The 14221-nt window shown below is 35.3% G+C and overlaps 1 protein-coding gene across 5 annotated transcripts in view; it reads left to right on the forward strand.

Annotated features, from left to right (window-relative positions):
- The window catches only part of LOC134531111 (proton-coupled amino acid transporter-like protein pathetic), a 122199-nt gene that overhangs the window by 10041 nt on the left and 97937 nt on the right, over positions 1-14221 (forward strand). For 3 of the 5 annotated variants that reach the window (XM_063366661.1, XM_063366668.1, XM_063366669.1), the window contains one exon: positions 8173-8230. The exons of the other annotated variants lie outside the window; for them this stretch is intronic. In XM_063366661.1, coding sequence (XP_063222731.1) covers positions 8173-8230 — 58 coding nt within the window. The remainder of the gene's footprint in view (positions 1-8172; positions 8231-14221) is intronic. 5 annotated transcript variants of the gene reach the window in all.

Below are 14221 nucleotides of genomic sequence, written 5' to 3' on the forward strand. Positions count from 1 at the left end.
CTTATAGTCCAATTGTTCTAAATAAAGTAATTTAAACCAAAACCACAATTTCCTTTTTTTTCTTCTCAGAATTGCACAGATACGAGAGTATTCAAAGTAAAAATTCTACATAAAATATTAATTATTTAAAATTTTAAACAAAAATAGAAGTTTTTCAGCTTTTTCTGTACCCAGTCGATTTCTTAATTTTGACTGAACCAAACCAAATGTGGAAAAGATTCTTTCCACTGATGCAGACGAAGCAGTTGCTGTTAAAAGTGGTTCTATGACATTTATAACTTCATTAGTATCTGAATTGATGTTCATTTTCCACCAATCTATTGGTGACACTTGTGAGATGACATTGTCGTTGAACAAAAAGTCGTGGAAGGGAGTAGATTTTGCTTGGAACTTTATAATTACAGGCAGCAGAGACTTTGTGTGTTTGTATCTGTTTGCAAATGAAAGAGCTTCAGATTTTTCATCAGCTGTCAAATGTTGACCACATAACCGTGGGTCTACAAGATATGCCAGAAAATGTGCTCCATCCAGGGAAAACCTATCAATAAGGAAACAATAGATGCAGATTTTTTAAGTGTTATTTTAATAAGACTTTTTCTGGACTTTGCAGATTGCAGAATAAAGTATGTATGCGAGGAAACGATAGAAACAAAATCCATAGATACTTTGACTGTAGCATGTTATGCCTAACCTGGAAATTAAGATTTATGTGGTAGGTAGTACATAGTATTAAACAAATATTCTGACCGTTAAATAAACTAAACAAAACTAGCTCGAGGAGTTAAAACACAGTTAATAAATAACAAAATAATGACTTCTTAACAATATGTCCAAAAAACATTCTCAAAATACAGTTAAGTTAATTCTATGATAGCGTTTATTAAAAAATTTAACTTCAAATAGGTACTAGAAAAACAATATTTACAGTATTATTTTAATATGTGCTTTATAGCAAAGCCAATAATCACCTTTGCAACTTCTCTGTGCTGATTCAGAATCAAACAGTTGATCGTCTTCTGTTTCTTCCTTCTGACATGTTTCAAAATGTTTTTTCATTCTGGCAACCAACCCCATTAACTGTTTTCTACATGAATTGCAGGTAGGGTTACCAGACACTGATAATAAAAAAGGAGGACATTCATCTCACAAAAGGAGGACATTTCACTAAAAAGGAGGATAATATATTTTTTATTAAAAAGCCATGAATTAATTACAATTGAGAACAATATTTTACAATTTTTTGGCATTTAATACAGTTTCAGTATAATAATACAGTTTCAGTATAAAGAATCAAACAAACTACGCATATACAGCATATTAAAAACACGTTTTTTATGTGATAACTATTTTGAATACAATGGATTATGTGAATAACCAAGTACATCAATCCTATACAAAAAACACATGTTCAAAAAGTGAATAACCCATTATAAACACACTATATCCAAAACGCAACATAATATTACATATACCACACAAAATAACATATCTTCTTGTGTATAACAAATGAATGTTATAGTTTGTTGCAGGAACACCAATAAGCTTAATATTTACATAATTAGCAGACATATGCATTTAATATTTTTCAGATGAACTAATTTTGTTTAAGAGTTTAGGGTTCTTAAGCAGATATGAGTAAAAGTTTTCGCAGGTTGTTTCTTTGAAATTGTAAACTACTGTGATGATGCATTTGACAGTTTCTGGTAGAAGTCGGTTTCTCTCCTTTGTCCACTGACTGCTTATCATGGAAAAAATTCTTTCAACCGACGCATTGTGTCCTGGTATAGAGAAAAAAAATTCACATATTTTCAAAAGTTCTGAGAATTGGTCTGAATTAGTGCATTCACTAAAAAATGTTTTCCATATCACATCCAAACTCCCATCAAAGAAACTTTCATCTTGTTCCTTGAGGAATGCTGTCAAATGACAGTACTGATCAAAAAGTCTGACATCATCGACAGCAATACCTTTGTTCTTCAAATATGTAATGCTTGGTAACAAATCGTCGAATTCAATATTTCGTCTGTATTTCAAGTACATCCATTTGAAACACTGAAATTCTTCTAAATTTATTGTCCATTTTTCTAAATAGTTTATGCATGCTTCATACAGAATCTGACATTCACCTAAAAAATCAGAACAGTGTTCTTCCGTACACAATCCGGCTTCTTTGCAATTATTAATCAGTTCTCTCACTTTCAAAGGAACAAAGGTGTGACGGTGCCTTTCTTTGAGACAAGGAAGTGTTGCCTCCAGATGGTTCACAACTTCCAAAATACAATTCCTTTCCTTTTCAATAGCCTGTATTTTTGAATCGAAAACAGACATAAGAGAGTGCAGAAACCACAAGTAAATTTCTGAAAATTCATCTTCAAAAAATTTCTTGATTATGTATGGTGGCTGTGGTTGACTAAGAAAGTAGGATTTCAAAGTTGGAAATAATTTAAGTATTCGCTCAATAGCTGAGAAAACACTTAACCAACGAGTTTTACTGTGCGATAACAGTTGTTGATAATCTAGATCAACTGAGTTGCAGAATTCCTTGAGAGATTCTGTGTGAACTGTATACACGGAAAAATAATTGACTTGATGTAAGTTTTTGGACATACGCCATTGCTAAGAACTTTTTCTGTTGAAGAAAAACTAATAAATAAAATAAATAAATAAAAATAAAAATAAAAATACTCAAAAAAGATACAAAAAACACACAAAATTAAGCAAACAATTGCTGTTGTCAACAAGGATATGAACACCACAAAATATTCCGAAACAGGAATATGGTCAGCAAACAAAGAAAAAACAAAGAAAAATGTACTAAGAGAACGAAAAAATCCCCACAAATGATGACAACACAAAAATATTGAAACCCAAAATAATTCAGCACAACAGTTGAAGCGAGACAAAAAACATGACAAAACGAAAAAACAAACAAAAAAAAAATAATTGAAAATTTTCATGACTATTGATTCAATATCATATTTAAGCAAGTCAGTACCATGCTGTAACGTATTATGCAAAATATGTGCTGGGCAACCAACTCCTACGATGTCTCTACGGAGCCTGATTTTTAGAAATGAATACACATTTCGTCCCTCTTTTCTGTTCAACCCACCAAAGTTAACGTTTGCATTGTCTCCAGAATACGCAACACATTTCGAGGCAAGGCCATATTTTTCTAAGGTCATCAAAATAAAATTTGTTATAGTATCTGACTTTGTTTTCTAGGGCTTGTATTTCAATTACCTTGGTTTTTGTCCCGCCTTATTTCCAGTCAAAATATTGAATAAGAATGGGAAATATCTTCATTGATCCATGGTTGCTGGCGTCTGTAGCGACACCAAAACATGAAATACTTCCCAATGTCTCAACAACAATGTCGGTTGCATGAGGAGCAATGACTTTTCGAATAATTGCTTCGGCTTTAGTTCTAGCACAATAAATATTTTTTGCAGTTTTCGATTCTCACAAAAATTTTTCTGTTCAGGCTAGTCGTACAATCCATTGACTTAAAAGAATGGTGGTGCTTAATGGTGTGAAACGCCAATGCTTCTTCTGCGGCGCTTACATTACTGTTTTCTTCATTTACAAAATAAGAACTTACTGTTGTAGTTGATGAAGAGCTGCGAACAATTTTCCTGTGTTTCTCACTACTCACGTGGCGTTCCAAGTCTGTAGAACCTTTATTCGCTACCGAAACGTAACAGTCGCACAACACACACTTAGCTTCATGTTCAGTTCTTCCACAAACAAAATTTGGGAATTTAGTTTTTAAAGTGTCACTAAATTTACACTTTATTTTAGACATTGTTTCACACTACTACAAGTTAGCGCCGCATTAATGCATAAACAATTAGAAAATGATGTGGCTTTTACAAACGCAGAAACGACTTGTGGACTTGTGGTTGTTACACCACAGAATTCATCGATTCAACACAAACTAAGCATGCGCTGTGTCCAGCATGTATGCGTTGAGCTGGCCGTTCACAGTTCATCCTCCTGCCATCTATAATTATTTACAATAAACTTGCAACACACCACACGTGCTACCTGTCAAGCTGTCATAGAACTACTTACTAGTGGGGTGACTGTGCGGACAGCGCATTAGAGCGCACCACGCGCTTTACTCAGAGTGTAACTGCAGGAATTATCTCACTTTATAAAAAAGCTGGACATTTTGGAGCATTAAGGAAAATCTGGCCGGACGCAAAAAAATACATAAAATGGACATATCCTCCTTTTGCCGGACGTCTGGTAACCCTACTTGCAGGCAGCTTTCAGACCTTTTCCTGACAATGTTGGTTCTTCAACAAAACGGATCCAGATCGGGTCCTTCTTTCTTCCAGCCATTTCAACTATACACAATGATGCCAAAGAACTGAAAATTTCCTTCCTACATTTCTAAAAATAGCATTTGACATTGTTGGAAGACAAACCTGTTGCCAAGGAGATCTGACACACACACACAACACAAACACATGAGGTGGAGGAGAGAAGAGAGAAAATGAGGTGGCATTTAAAGGTACATTCCACCCACCTATATTTAACAAGTGTTTCAAAATAACTATAAATACATTGTAGAATAAATTAAGTACTATTCAATTTTCATTCTATCTTTGCAGCAGTCATTTTTTATATAAGAAGGCATGATTACTTGATTTAAACAATACATTATAGGAAATATTAACGTTCATATTATAAATTGATTTTTTTCACTGATTTAAAAAAAATCACATGATTTTAATCATGATTAAAATCACGATTTAAATCATGCTGATTAAAATCAACATACCCTGCATGCCGATAAGCCAAAAATGACAACCGTAAGTAAAAATTAGTACAATTATTTGTGCGCATATGTAGCAGATAATCCGTGAAGCACAAATGTATTTTAAATACAGGTTTTTGTAAAGAGGTGTATATCAAGTTTTGGAAAATCTACAAAATTTGTTTTTCTTGCAAGTCTAAAATGATGAATTTTCAAACAAAAATTGAGGAATGTTACTTTATTAAACATCTAGCAATATTGTAGTAGATTATTAAGTTTTTTTTACACTTGAATGGTATTTTACACTATTTTTGCAAAAAAAAAAAATTATATTAAAAATATGCAAAAATAGCATTTTAGTTGAAAATTAGCAAAAAAAAATCGCATCTATCACAAGTTGTGAATTTTCCCGGCCCCTATTTAGGGTGAATATTCACTAAACATGCTTTTGATTTTGTACATTTGAAATATGCCTGGAATCGGTCATAAAATACAAAATCCAATTCATGAAACAAGTGAATAATTTTTTAAAAGCTAAACTATTATATGGAAAATTAAAAATTAAATTGTGTAGACTTGTGTGATTCAACTTAGCATGCCATCATATTCTGCTCTAAACTTTTATGTCTCAATCTGTCGCTATCAGTCACTCGCATCACACTAGGTTTTTATTAATTTACTACAAGAATTGAGTATTATCCCTATCCATAATTTTAAGTAGATTATTTGTATTTTAAGTTGTATGGGTTAGACTGTTGTTCAGTAGCAGTAAACCACACAATTCTTGTATAGGTAAGTCACTGATGTTACACTTGTGATGTGTAAAATATTTTGGATATTTAGTCAAGTGTGTGTGTTCGTACACAACTGTATGTATATACACACACATGCACATGCACATAGGCACGCATATGCATACGGGGCATCCCACATTATTTCCCATACCTAAACTCAATTTTTAACTGATATTAAAGATACGTTCACATTTTTCAGGTGAAGAAATCTTTGTCAGAATCCTGTGATCACCTTTATAAAAATGCCTTAAACATGATTTTATTGTAGTTTTTTTGACACTGTTGTTTATAATTTGCAAAACATGCATGGATATTAAAGTATAGTATTGCTTGCTTACATGCAAATTTCCTCCACCCCAGAGAATTCTTTGGCTATTAACCTATAACTAAGAAGTAAAAATTGAGAATTAATGAAAAAAATATTGTAAAGAACGGCGAATGATATTTCTGAAATACCTAATACTTTTTTTATGTTATACTTATTTAGTCATGTTGAGGGTAAATTTTTAGTAAGGAACGAAAATGCTACGAAGTGCGTATTCACCAAGAACGTAAGTTTAACATAGATATAATTAATTCTGTATCCACTGTGCTGTAAAATATTTTTTTTTGTTACATAAGATTTTTAATTTTTTAATTTTATGTTTCCAGATAACAGAATTTTAGTCTTACATATTGGCACCATTCTTGTGTTTAAGGACCAATAGTTTATTATACTTATTTGACAATAACATCGACAATAACAATAATAAATGTGCGTATCTAGTTCAGATGTGAAGGAAAGAATCATACTAGTACTTCATTTTCAGGCAGGCCGAATAAATGACTATGTATATTCCTGACATTGCCAAAAAAAAAGTAAGTGCATTCTTGGTTTGTTAGAAGGAGAGGAAGTATTTTTTTTTGAAAGCATAGGAAAAAACAGGGGGGAGAATGACCATAAAGGTCTCCATCCATGCATATGTTTAAAGGGTTTCATTGGAACGACTCGTTGGAACAGCTCAGAGATCACTGCATTAGATTACACCAGTTGGCCTACATAACTGGTGGGAGAGCTTAATTAACATTAGCATTACACAACAAACTACACCATAAGGTATACTTTAGGCCCAGGTGTCATATTATCTCACAATACATGCACCCCACCCGTTGATCCAAGTGATTCTAAAAGTGTGGGGTGCATCCATAAATTCAGTGCACAAAGTGAGTTACAGGAACTCAGGTTTCTGGTCGTGCTCAGAGTAAGTGCCCCGGCTGGCAATATGACGGATGGGCGGTGGCGGAAATGACCCTCCTGGGTCTCCCGATTGTTATCCAAACAACATTCATGCAGGGATGTCCAATAGATTTGTAGTTTACTATCTGTGATGTGATTTTTTAACTTACCCACAAATGAGACACTAAGAAGAAGCACACAAATAGGGAAATTAAGTTATGGTATTAATACAAAAAAGAATTATTGATTAGAAAAGAAACAAGAAAGTATACAATATATTTTAAATTATAAACACAAAAAAATATAAATTTATCAAGGTAAAACTCAACAAGTGCAAAATAAAATTGACTGATAGAAAAATAAACATAAGATAAATCTGGAACTGAAACATGCTTGCAAGACTCTCAGTTTCAGAAGTAATATTTTGTGCAAAAAGATTTTTTCTGCTGTAAAAGGTAGATAGTAATGAAAATTCTTATAAAATGCTTATATTTAAGAAAGGTTTTAGTTTAAACATAGCAAAGAAACTACATTTTATTTGTGAAGATGAATATTGCAATAGTCATAGCCTTATTTGAAATGTAAAATTTATATATAAATTAATAGGTTAGTGTTTAGTTTAACAACACTCATGTATTTAAGAATAAAAAGTAAATAAATTTTTCTTATTAAACTTTAATATTGAAAAAAAAAAAATCTTTCATTTGAGGTTTGGAATTGGCATGCACACACAACGTGCAGTTCTATAAAATTACAAGAATACTCATTAAAACACCTTTAGTTGGACAAGGCTACAGCATTCATTTGGTCCAAATCTCATTAATAAAGATATTGTTTATAATTTTTTTTTTAACGCCAAGGTTGTGATTGTCATTTCTGCATTAAAAGTAAAAAAAATGTAAATTAAGCCACTTTAATGTTAAATGAAAGGCAAAGACATCAAGGTATGCTAAAATTGTTATTTTAACGTACTTGTATAAAGTATCAACAGAACAATATTTTCTAATTGAGGCCAGGAAGACAGTGTGAGCGGTCTTATTGCTGTTTGTCGGCATTAAAAGTGTCGTCTCAAACACAAATTCTGACAAGTACATGTTGTTAGGAAAGGTCACAGCTTTAATTTTTTACATGTCTTACTTTCAGCCAATCCCATTTTTTGATTTTTATAGAGGTTAATTTCATATATATAGATTAATTTTTAAAAAAAATTTTAGTTTTTCAAAAACTTATTAATTTTCTGTTTCTGAGTAATATGAAGAATTTTAGAATTTTTATATATTTGTTAGACTTTTAAATACTACTCATTTTAATTAAACTAATAGAAATAGTGGTATGTTTTCAAGCTGCACAGTATATTTTACTCCCACAGTGTATGGCGCCATGTTTTGCTGTTGCAGCTCAGCACATTTTCTTGACCCCGGTCCATATAGCAACCATGGAGTTAGCAACAACCTGGTGAGGTATTTAAATATTAATTAAAATATTTAAGTGATTCTCAAGATTATATATAAACATGTGAACAAATAAAATAATATATATATTTTTTAAAGTGTCCAAATTTAACCAAACATAATAATTTAAAACAAAGTCTGGAATGACTAGTTTTGTTCGCAGCTGTTGCCATCTACAGGATGTACAAAATAGCTGATTAGGAAACCATTCTGCCCATTTAAGTTACATATAAGTTACATATATCTGAAAGATTGTAAAATTATTGTTGTTTTTCTTTACCGGCATACAATCACTGACTGCACTGCCATCTATGAATCTACAAATGAATATACATGATCGAAAGTGCATGACAATAGTATGTATTGAAAAATATTGATGGTCAATGGTTTTGTAAGCTCGAACGTAGGCACCAAATAACTATCAGTCTCTCATAGTAAATTATTAATAATAATAATCAACGTCACTGGCCTTGTTTATTGCCAAGATGCTCAATACAATTTTGGAATGCTGGAAGGTTTTTTTATTTCATAATAAATACAATTCTTCTTTACATTATGGACTTACACCTGCTAATTTCAGTTTCTATAGTTATTTTAGTTTCTTTCCCTGTCCCAACTCCTAGAGCAATCCTTAGAGTAACAGAGTCATGCTAGAGAGTGGGAATGAAACAGTGTTTCTTGCAACATGAGCATGTTTATCACATCTCTAAATGAATGCAATGTTGGTAAAAGATCGCCGGTGTTACCCAATAGCAATTGGCACGTCTGTGTTTACAATTCTACTGCGGTGACCTTGGTGGGTTAAGATGCACGTGAAGATTCCTCAACTCGCTTGGGGGCAAAAGTCACTTGATAACTTCTAATGCCATGACCTATCATGTGCAAAGAGAACAACTTGACCACGCTCCAGTAACAAAGAGTATCTCTGTTTGAAAACTTTTGACGAGAGTAGGCCTACAAAGAATGTACACTTTCAGATATGATTTACAATACCCGTGTTAATAAACTTAAGCCCTCACCATTTGCATATCGGAAACAGACTGAATTATGGCAAAATTAAATTCAGCAGGGTAAAATATGAAATGATGAAAATCAGTCATCTTTAGAACACTTACTCAAAAGCTAAATTCAGTCATAATAATTTTATGCTCTAGTCAAAAGGACCCAAACACAGTACTAACTAGTGACTGAGAATTGAAATTCTACTGTAAAATAACCTATTTTCCAAAGGAAAAAGCAATCTTATGAGATCAAGTTCTTATGCGTGTACATTTTAGTTTTATATGTATTGTTAAGAGGATACTAAAGACGAGGCAATGAAGCAGGCCATTGCAGCGAGGATCCAGGGGAGGCCCTAGCTCTCGGACAGGTAGCACCCGACCCTCTGCAGTAATCCGATTAGGAGCGGTGCCTCTCTCCCCGAGTCTTGAAGGCTCGGCACATTCCCAGAGCCCCATGTGCGCGAAGTTGCGTAACTAGGATGCTGTTGTGCGAGGAGCTTCGAGTGTTTACTCTGGGATTCTGATGATACGACACTTCGGAGGGATACGAGACCTTTCCAGGTTGGGACTTGGCAGGTATTTAAGACGGAGGCCGACCTGTGATGAGTAGTGTGGGAGTGACAATGGCTGGTAGAGACAATAGCAGATCCTCGGAGTGATCTGCGAGCGAAGTGAAGTGAAGAGGGTGAATGACCCTTGGTGAACGATAATGGACGGCGAGCGATGGGCTTCGTGTATGAAGATTGGTGCATCGGGGACTGAAGCATGTGAGATAGTGTTGTATGTGCGGTGGATGAGTGAGTAGTGTGAGGCAGTGTGTTGAGGCAGAGGTGTGCAGTAAGAGACAAGCAGTAGGGAGGGCCACTGTCAAGCCAAACTCCAATGGGGAGAGTAAATAGTAGACCTAGTGAAAGAGTGATTAATTTGTGGACAGACAACTAAATTGTTATAACTTAATGAATAGTGTATATTAGGTAATAATTAAAACTATATTTAATTAATTGGGCTATCATTTCTGAGCCTGTTTTCCCACTTGTAACACTATACAGTTCATTGCAAAAAGTATTCGTCCATGAGGTAGGTTGAGACGGGAATTAATAAAAATATTTATCATCAACTTTACTCTATGTTTTATACAAGTAGTCCGTCAAAATGCCTTTTGACTACTAACATAAACAAAAAAATATGTTTTACGTTTGTGGAATATTATTCATCCACTTTGTTCACTGTGTTGAATCATGTGATATGTAGAATTGAGACAAAAACTTATCAGATGCACTGATTCGGTGTTTAAGTGTTTACTTGAGTGTCTTGAGTTAGCAACCACTTGAAGGGTAGAATGGGCAAGAAAAAATGAACGAACTGTTGTTGAAATTATGGCTGTATCCGTGCTGGTTACTTATAGCTTGGCCACACGTCACAAAAAGTGCACTTGTTCACGAACTGCTAACATTATAAAGGCAAAGAGTTTTATCTTTGAATATATATACTGTATAGAAGTCGCCAGCCCAGGTTAAAATTTCTAATACGGTTTTGAGGTAGTTGGTTAATTCACCGCCGCAATCGCCACCATATCTAGGGCATCGACTTGTGGTGGTCCCTAGCGGACAAGTGTCGAACTCTTCAAACACCCCTTCCCCTCCCCTTGAACGACCTTGAGCTGCAGTGAATGATAGATGGGGGGTGCGGGGAATACAGCGGGCGACAGCGCTGCGCTCTAACGTGTACATAACAACTAAGACGATACAGGGCGTTACGGCAGCGCACTGCAGTGGTGAAGTTCCCAAGCTGCTCATCATATGCTTCTGAAAAACGTAGAGTAAATCCTATCCACTCGCGACTTCTATACAGTATATATATTCAAAGGTTTTATAAACCTAAAGTTTTTAAAATTAAATGTTTATTCTTGGGAATGAGTACCCACTTATTCTAAATGAATTTAAACAAATGACAAGCATAAATAATAGGACACAAGCACCTAATTCCTTTAAATAATTTCAAATTTATTACTTGCAGTTTGCTTCTCATAAGGCAGACTACTAGTATTACAACCTTAACAACATTACAACATATTTTCTTTTACAAAATTAATACCTAGAATGCAGAATAGTTCATAACACAATACCTTGACACCTTTTCCAATTTGGGCCACAATTAGTAAACTAAATACACATAAATTGCCAAACGTATCAATTAACATCATGATGTATTTTTCAGAAATGTTCTTAAAATGCTTTCATTACAAAATAACTCTAAACTAGCACTCTTGAATTGTTAAAATAAAATAAAAATTATCTTCCATAATTGTTTTGCTAAAATCGCAATAAATTTTACGGATTTTTCATAATGGTTCTCATCCAGATTAAATAACTTTTAAATAAAAAATAAATTATGTGGTAGATTAACCTTTTGTCTGTCCAGACAACGGGGTCAGTACGGGACATGTCACAACCACTCCAGTCAGTTCCAGAATGACTGCCAAAGGTATAAAAGCGGCAATGCTGGCCTCCACAGAAGTTCTGAGAGTTCCAAAAAGCGAGAGCGTGAAGTGCGTGTTTGGCAAGCGGCATGACTCAGAGTGACGGGAATGTGCATCTGTGACTGAGTGCCACAAGACTGTGTGTATGGGGTGAACCACTGTTGAGCCTAGCTCCAGTGAAGAGTGCGAACGGTGGATTGGACAGATATTTAGTGATTTATGAACATAAATTTTTAAGTGCAAGTGACTTGAGAACAGACATTAAGTGTGGTAATTTATTCAATAATGTAAATATTAGTAGTAAATAAAACTATAAAAATTGGGCTATCTTTACAAATCCATTTCCTCCACTCATAACATTTTGATATCCAAAGTGGGATGGCCTTAGTTAAATGATTTAGGATTTAATAGACAGTGAATTAAAAAAAATTATAATTTCAATTTTCGAAATTGAAATTAGAGTTAGGAACTTTAGTTAGTTTTGAGTGTAGTTGTAGTGAAGTTAGTGTTAGTTTTTAGTAGAAGTTTAGTTTAGCTTGTAGGTGATATTAAAATGTAGTTCATAGGACAGTAGTGATATTGACAGGCTGATAGTGAATGTGGACAAGAAAGATGGCTGAATTTAAGAGTAATGGCTTTCTTATCTGAGTTGATCAATGATATGAAGGAAATGAAGAAAGGCCAGGAAGAAATGAAGAGTGGCCAATGAGATGAAGAATGAAGTAAAGATCAGCCAAGAAGGGGTGAAGAATGCTTTGAAGACTGAGATTGAGGTCATGAAGAAGAACCAAGAAGAACTATAGAGGGGTCCACTCTAGCTGCTGCAGACCATACCAGTTTCAGATCAGAAAAACTATGGAGAACTATTAGAAGCCCTTGAGCTGAGGTTTGGCGACCAATACATGGGCAAGGTGTATAGAACTGCCCCGAAGACATGTCAACAGCTATCTTCGGAAAAGCCGACATTGAGTGGCTCGTGCACCTCGCCTACCCAGAAGCTCTTGCAGTGTTCCGACAGCCTAGCCAGCAGTGCATTTGTAGACGGATGCAGAGATGCGGAGATTCAGCAGACACTCCATTTGGCCCCACACGGGAAAACTGCGATGATTGGCCAATGCCCTGGAAATCTAAGCTTCATGCAGTGTTTCAGAAACACAAACATCAGGAGAATGAGAGTTAGACTAGAGCCCTTCCATGCAGGAATGTGAGAAATACCATGAATGAATGCTGCGCCGGCACGCCCATATAGGCTAACAAGGCAACCGCCTAGGGCGCCAAGTAGCTGGGGGCGGCGCAGCACGACACATAACAGCTGATATAATATGTTTAATGATTATTGAAACTAGATGAAAATGGATTTTTGTAATAGTTTGGAATGCTTATATTGATATAAGTAATTATTTAAAGTCCACGGTGACCTGTTTATGATTTGTAATAAGTATAAAAGTAAAAAAAAACACAAGCCTGCTTACATTAGATTGTTGACAAAATCTTAGGCTTACGTGATGTATTTTGAGGCAAGGAAAATTTTTTTTGGGGTGTCTGGCGGGGGGGGGGGGGGTAATTAAGGTTTTTTGCCTAGGGCGCCAATTTACCTTGCACCGGCCCTGAATGAATGGAATATTATCAGGGCATTGAAGAAGCTACTAAATGATACTCAAGGTTTCCTGGTCCAAGGAGCAGGAGGACGCCTGCAGGCCTTTGTCTGCCAAGAACTAGGACACATTGACATGGCCTCAAGAAGAGCAGCAGGAAGAGCAACAGGGAAACGAACAGTAACAGGTGTGAGGGGGCGCACACCAGCTCTACAAGAAATGGTAGCCTCTAGGTTTTTTTTCCTTATCTTTACTTCGTTGAGGCCATGGCAGTTTGTTGCTTAGTGAATGGATCAATGGCAGACAGTGTTTACATACTGTTGGCATGGGGCATCGCCATCTATAGTTTGCACAGACATTGTAAGCAGGGAAAAGCTGAAGAGAACACCCATCCCATACAGACTTAAAACAGCTACTGGAGATACTTCATTCTTGCATGAACAGCTGGAATTGGGAGGTAAGGATAGGGACTTTGATATAATCACAGTCGTGATATCACTGCTGAGGTAATCCTAGGAGTGGACATCATGAACGATACGGATTCGTTATTGACATGGAAGAGCAGGTACTGCGTATTAAAGATGAGGAGGTGACCGTGTTTACCCCCAACCAATTGGAAGTTCTGTAATGCAAGTGGTAGTTAGCGAATCTGTTTCAATTTCATCAGACTATGAGCATATAATAGTAGATAGGATAATGGGAGACCTTAGTGGCAACATGAGCTACCTGATTGATTGAATCAGATATGACATTAGAATTAGAGAAGCTCCTGGTCGCTCGAAACTTTGCAAAGGTTGGTCAGGTTGTACCAGTCAGGGTGGCCAACCTCGATTCGCGAAGAAGGGATATGTAATTTCCTGAAACTTTTGAGAGATTGATGGAACTTGTGCCATGTGGCTTGACTTGGAAAGCATGCCTAG

The sequence above is a fragment of the Bacillus rossius genome, chromosome 3, assembly GCF_032445375.1.
Source record: "Bacillus rossius redtenbacheri isolate Brsri chromosome 3, Brsri_v3, whole genome shotgun sequence".
In the NCBI taxonomy this organism is placed as follows: Eukaryota; Metazoa; Arthropoda; class Insecta; order Phasmatodea; family Bacillidae; genus Bacillus; species Bacillus rossius.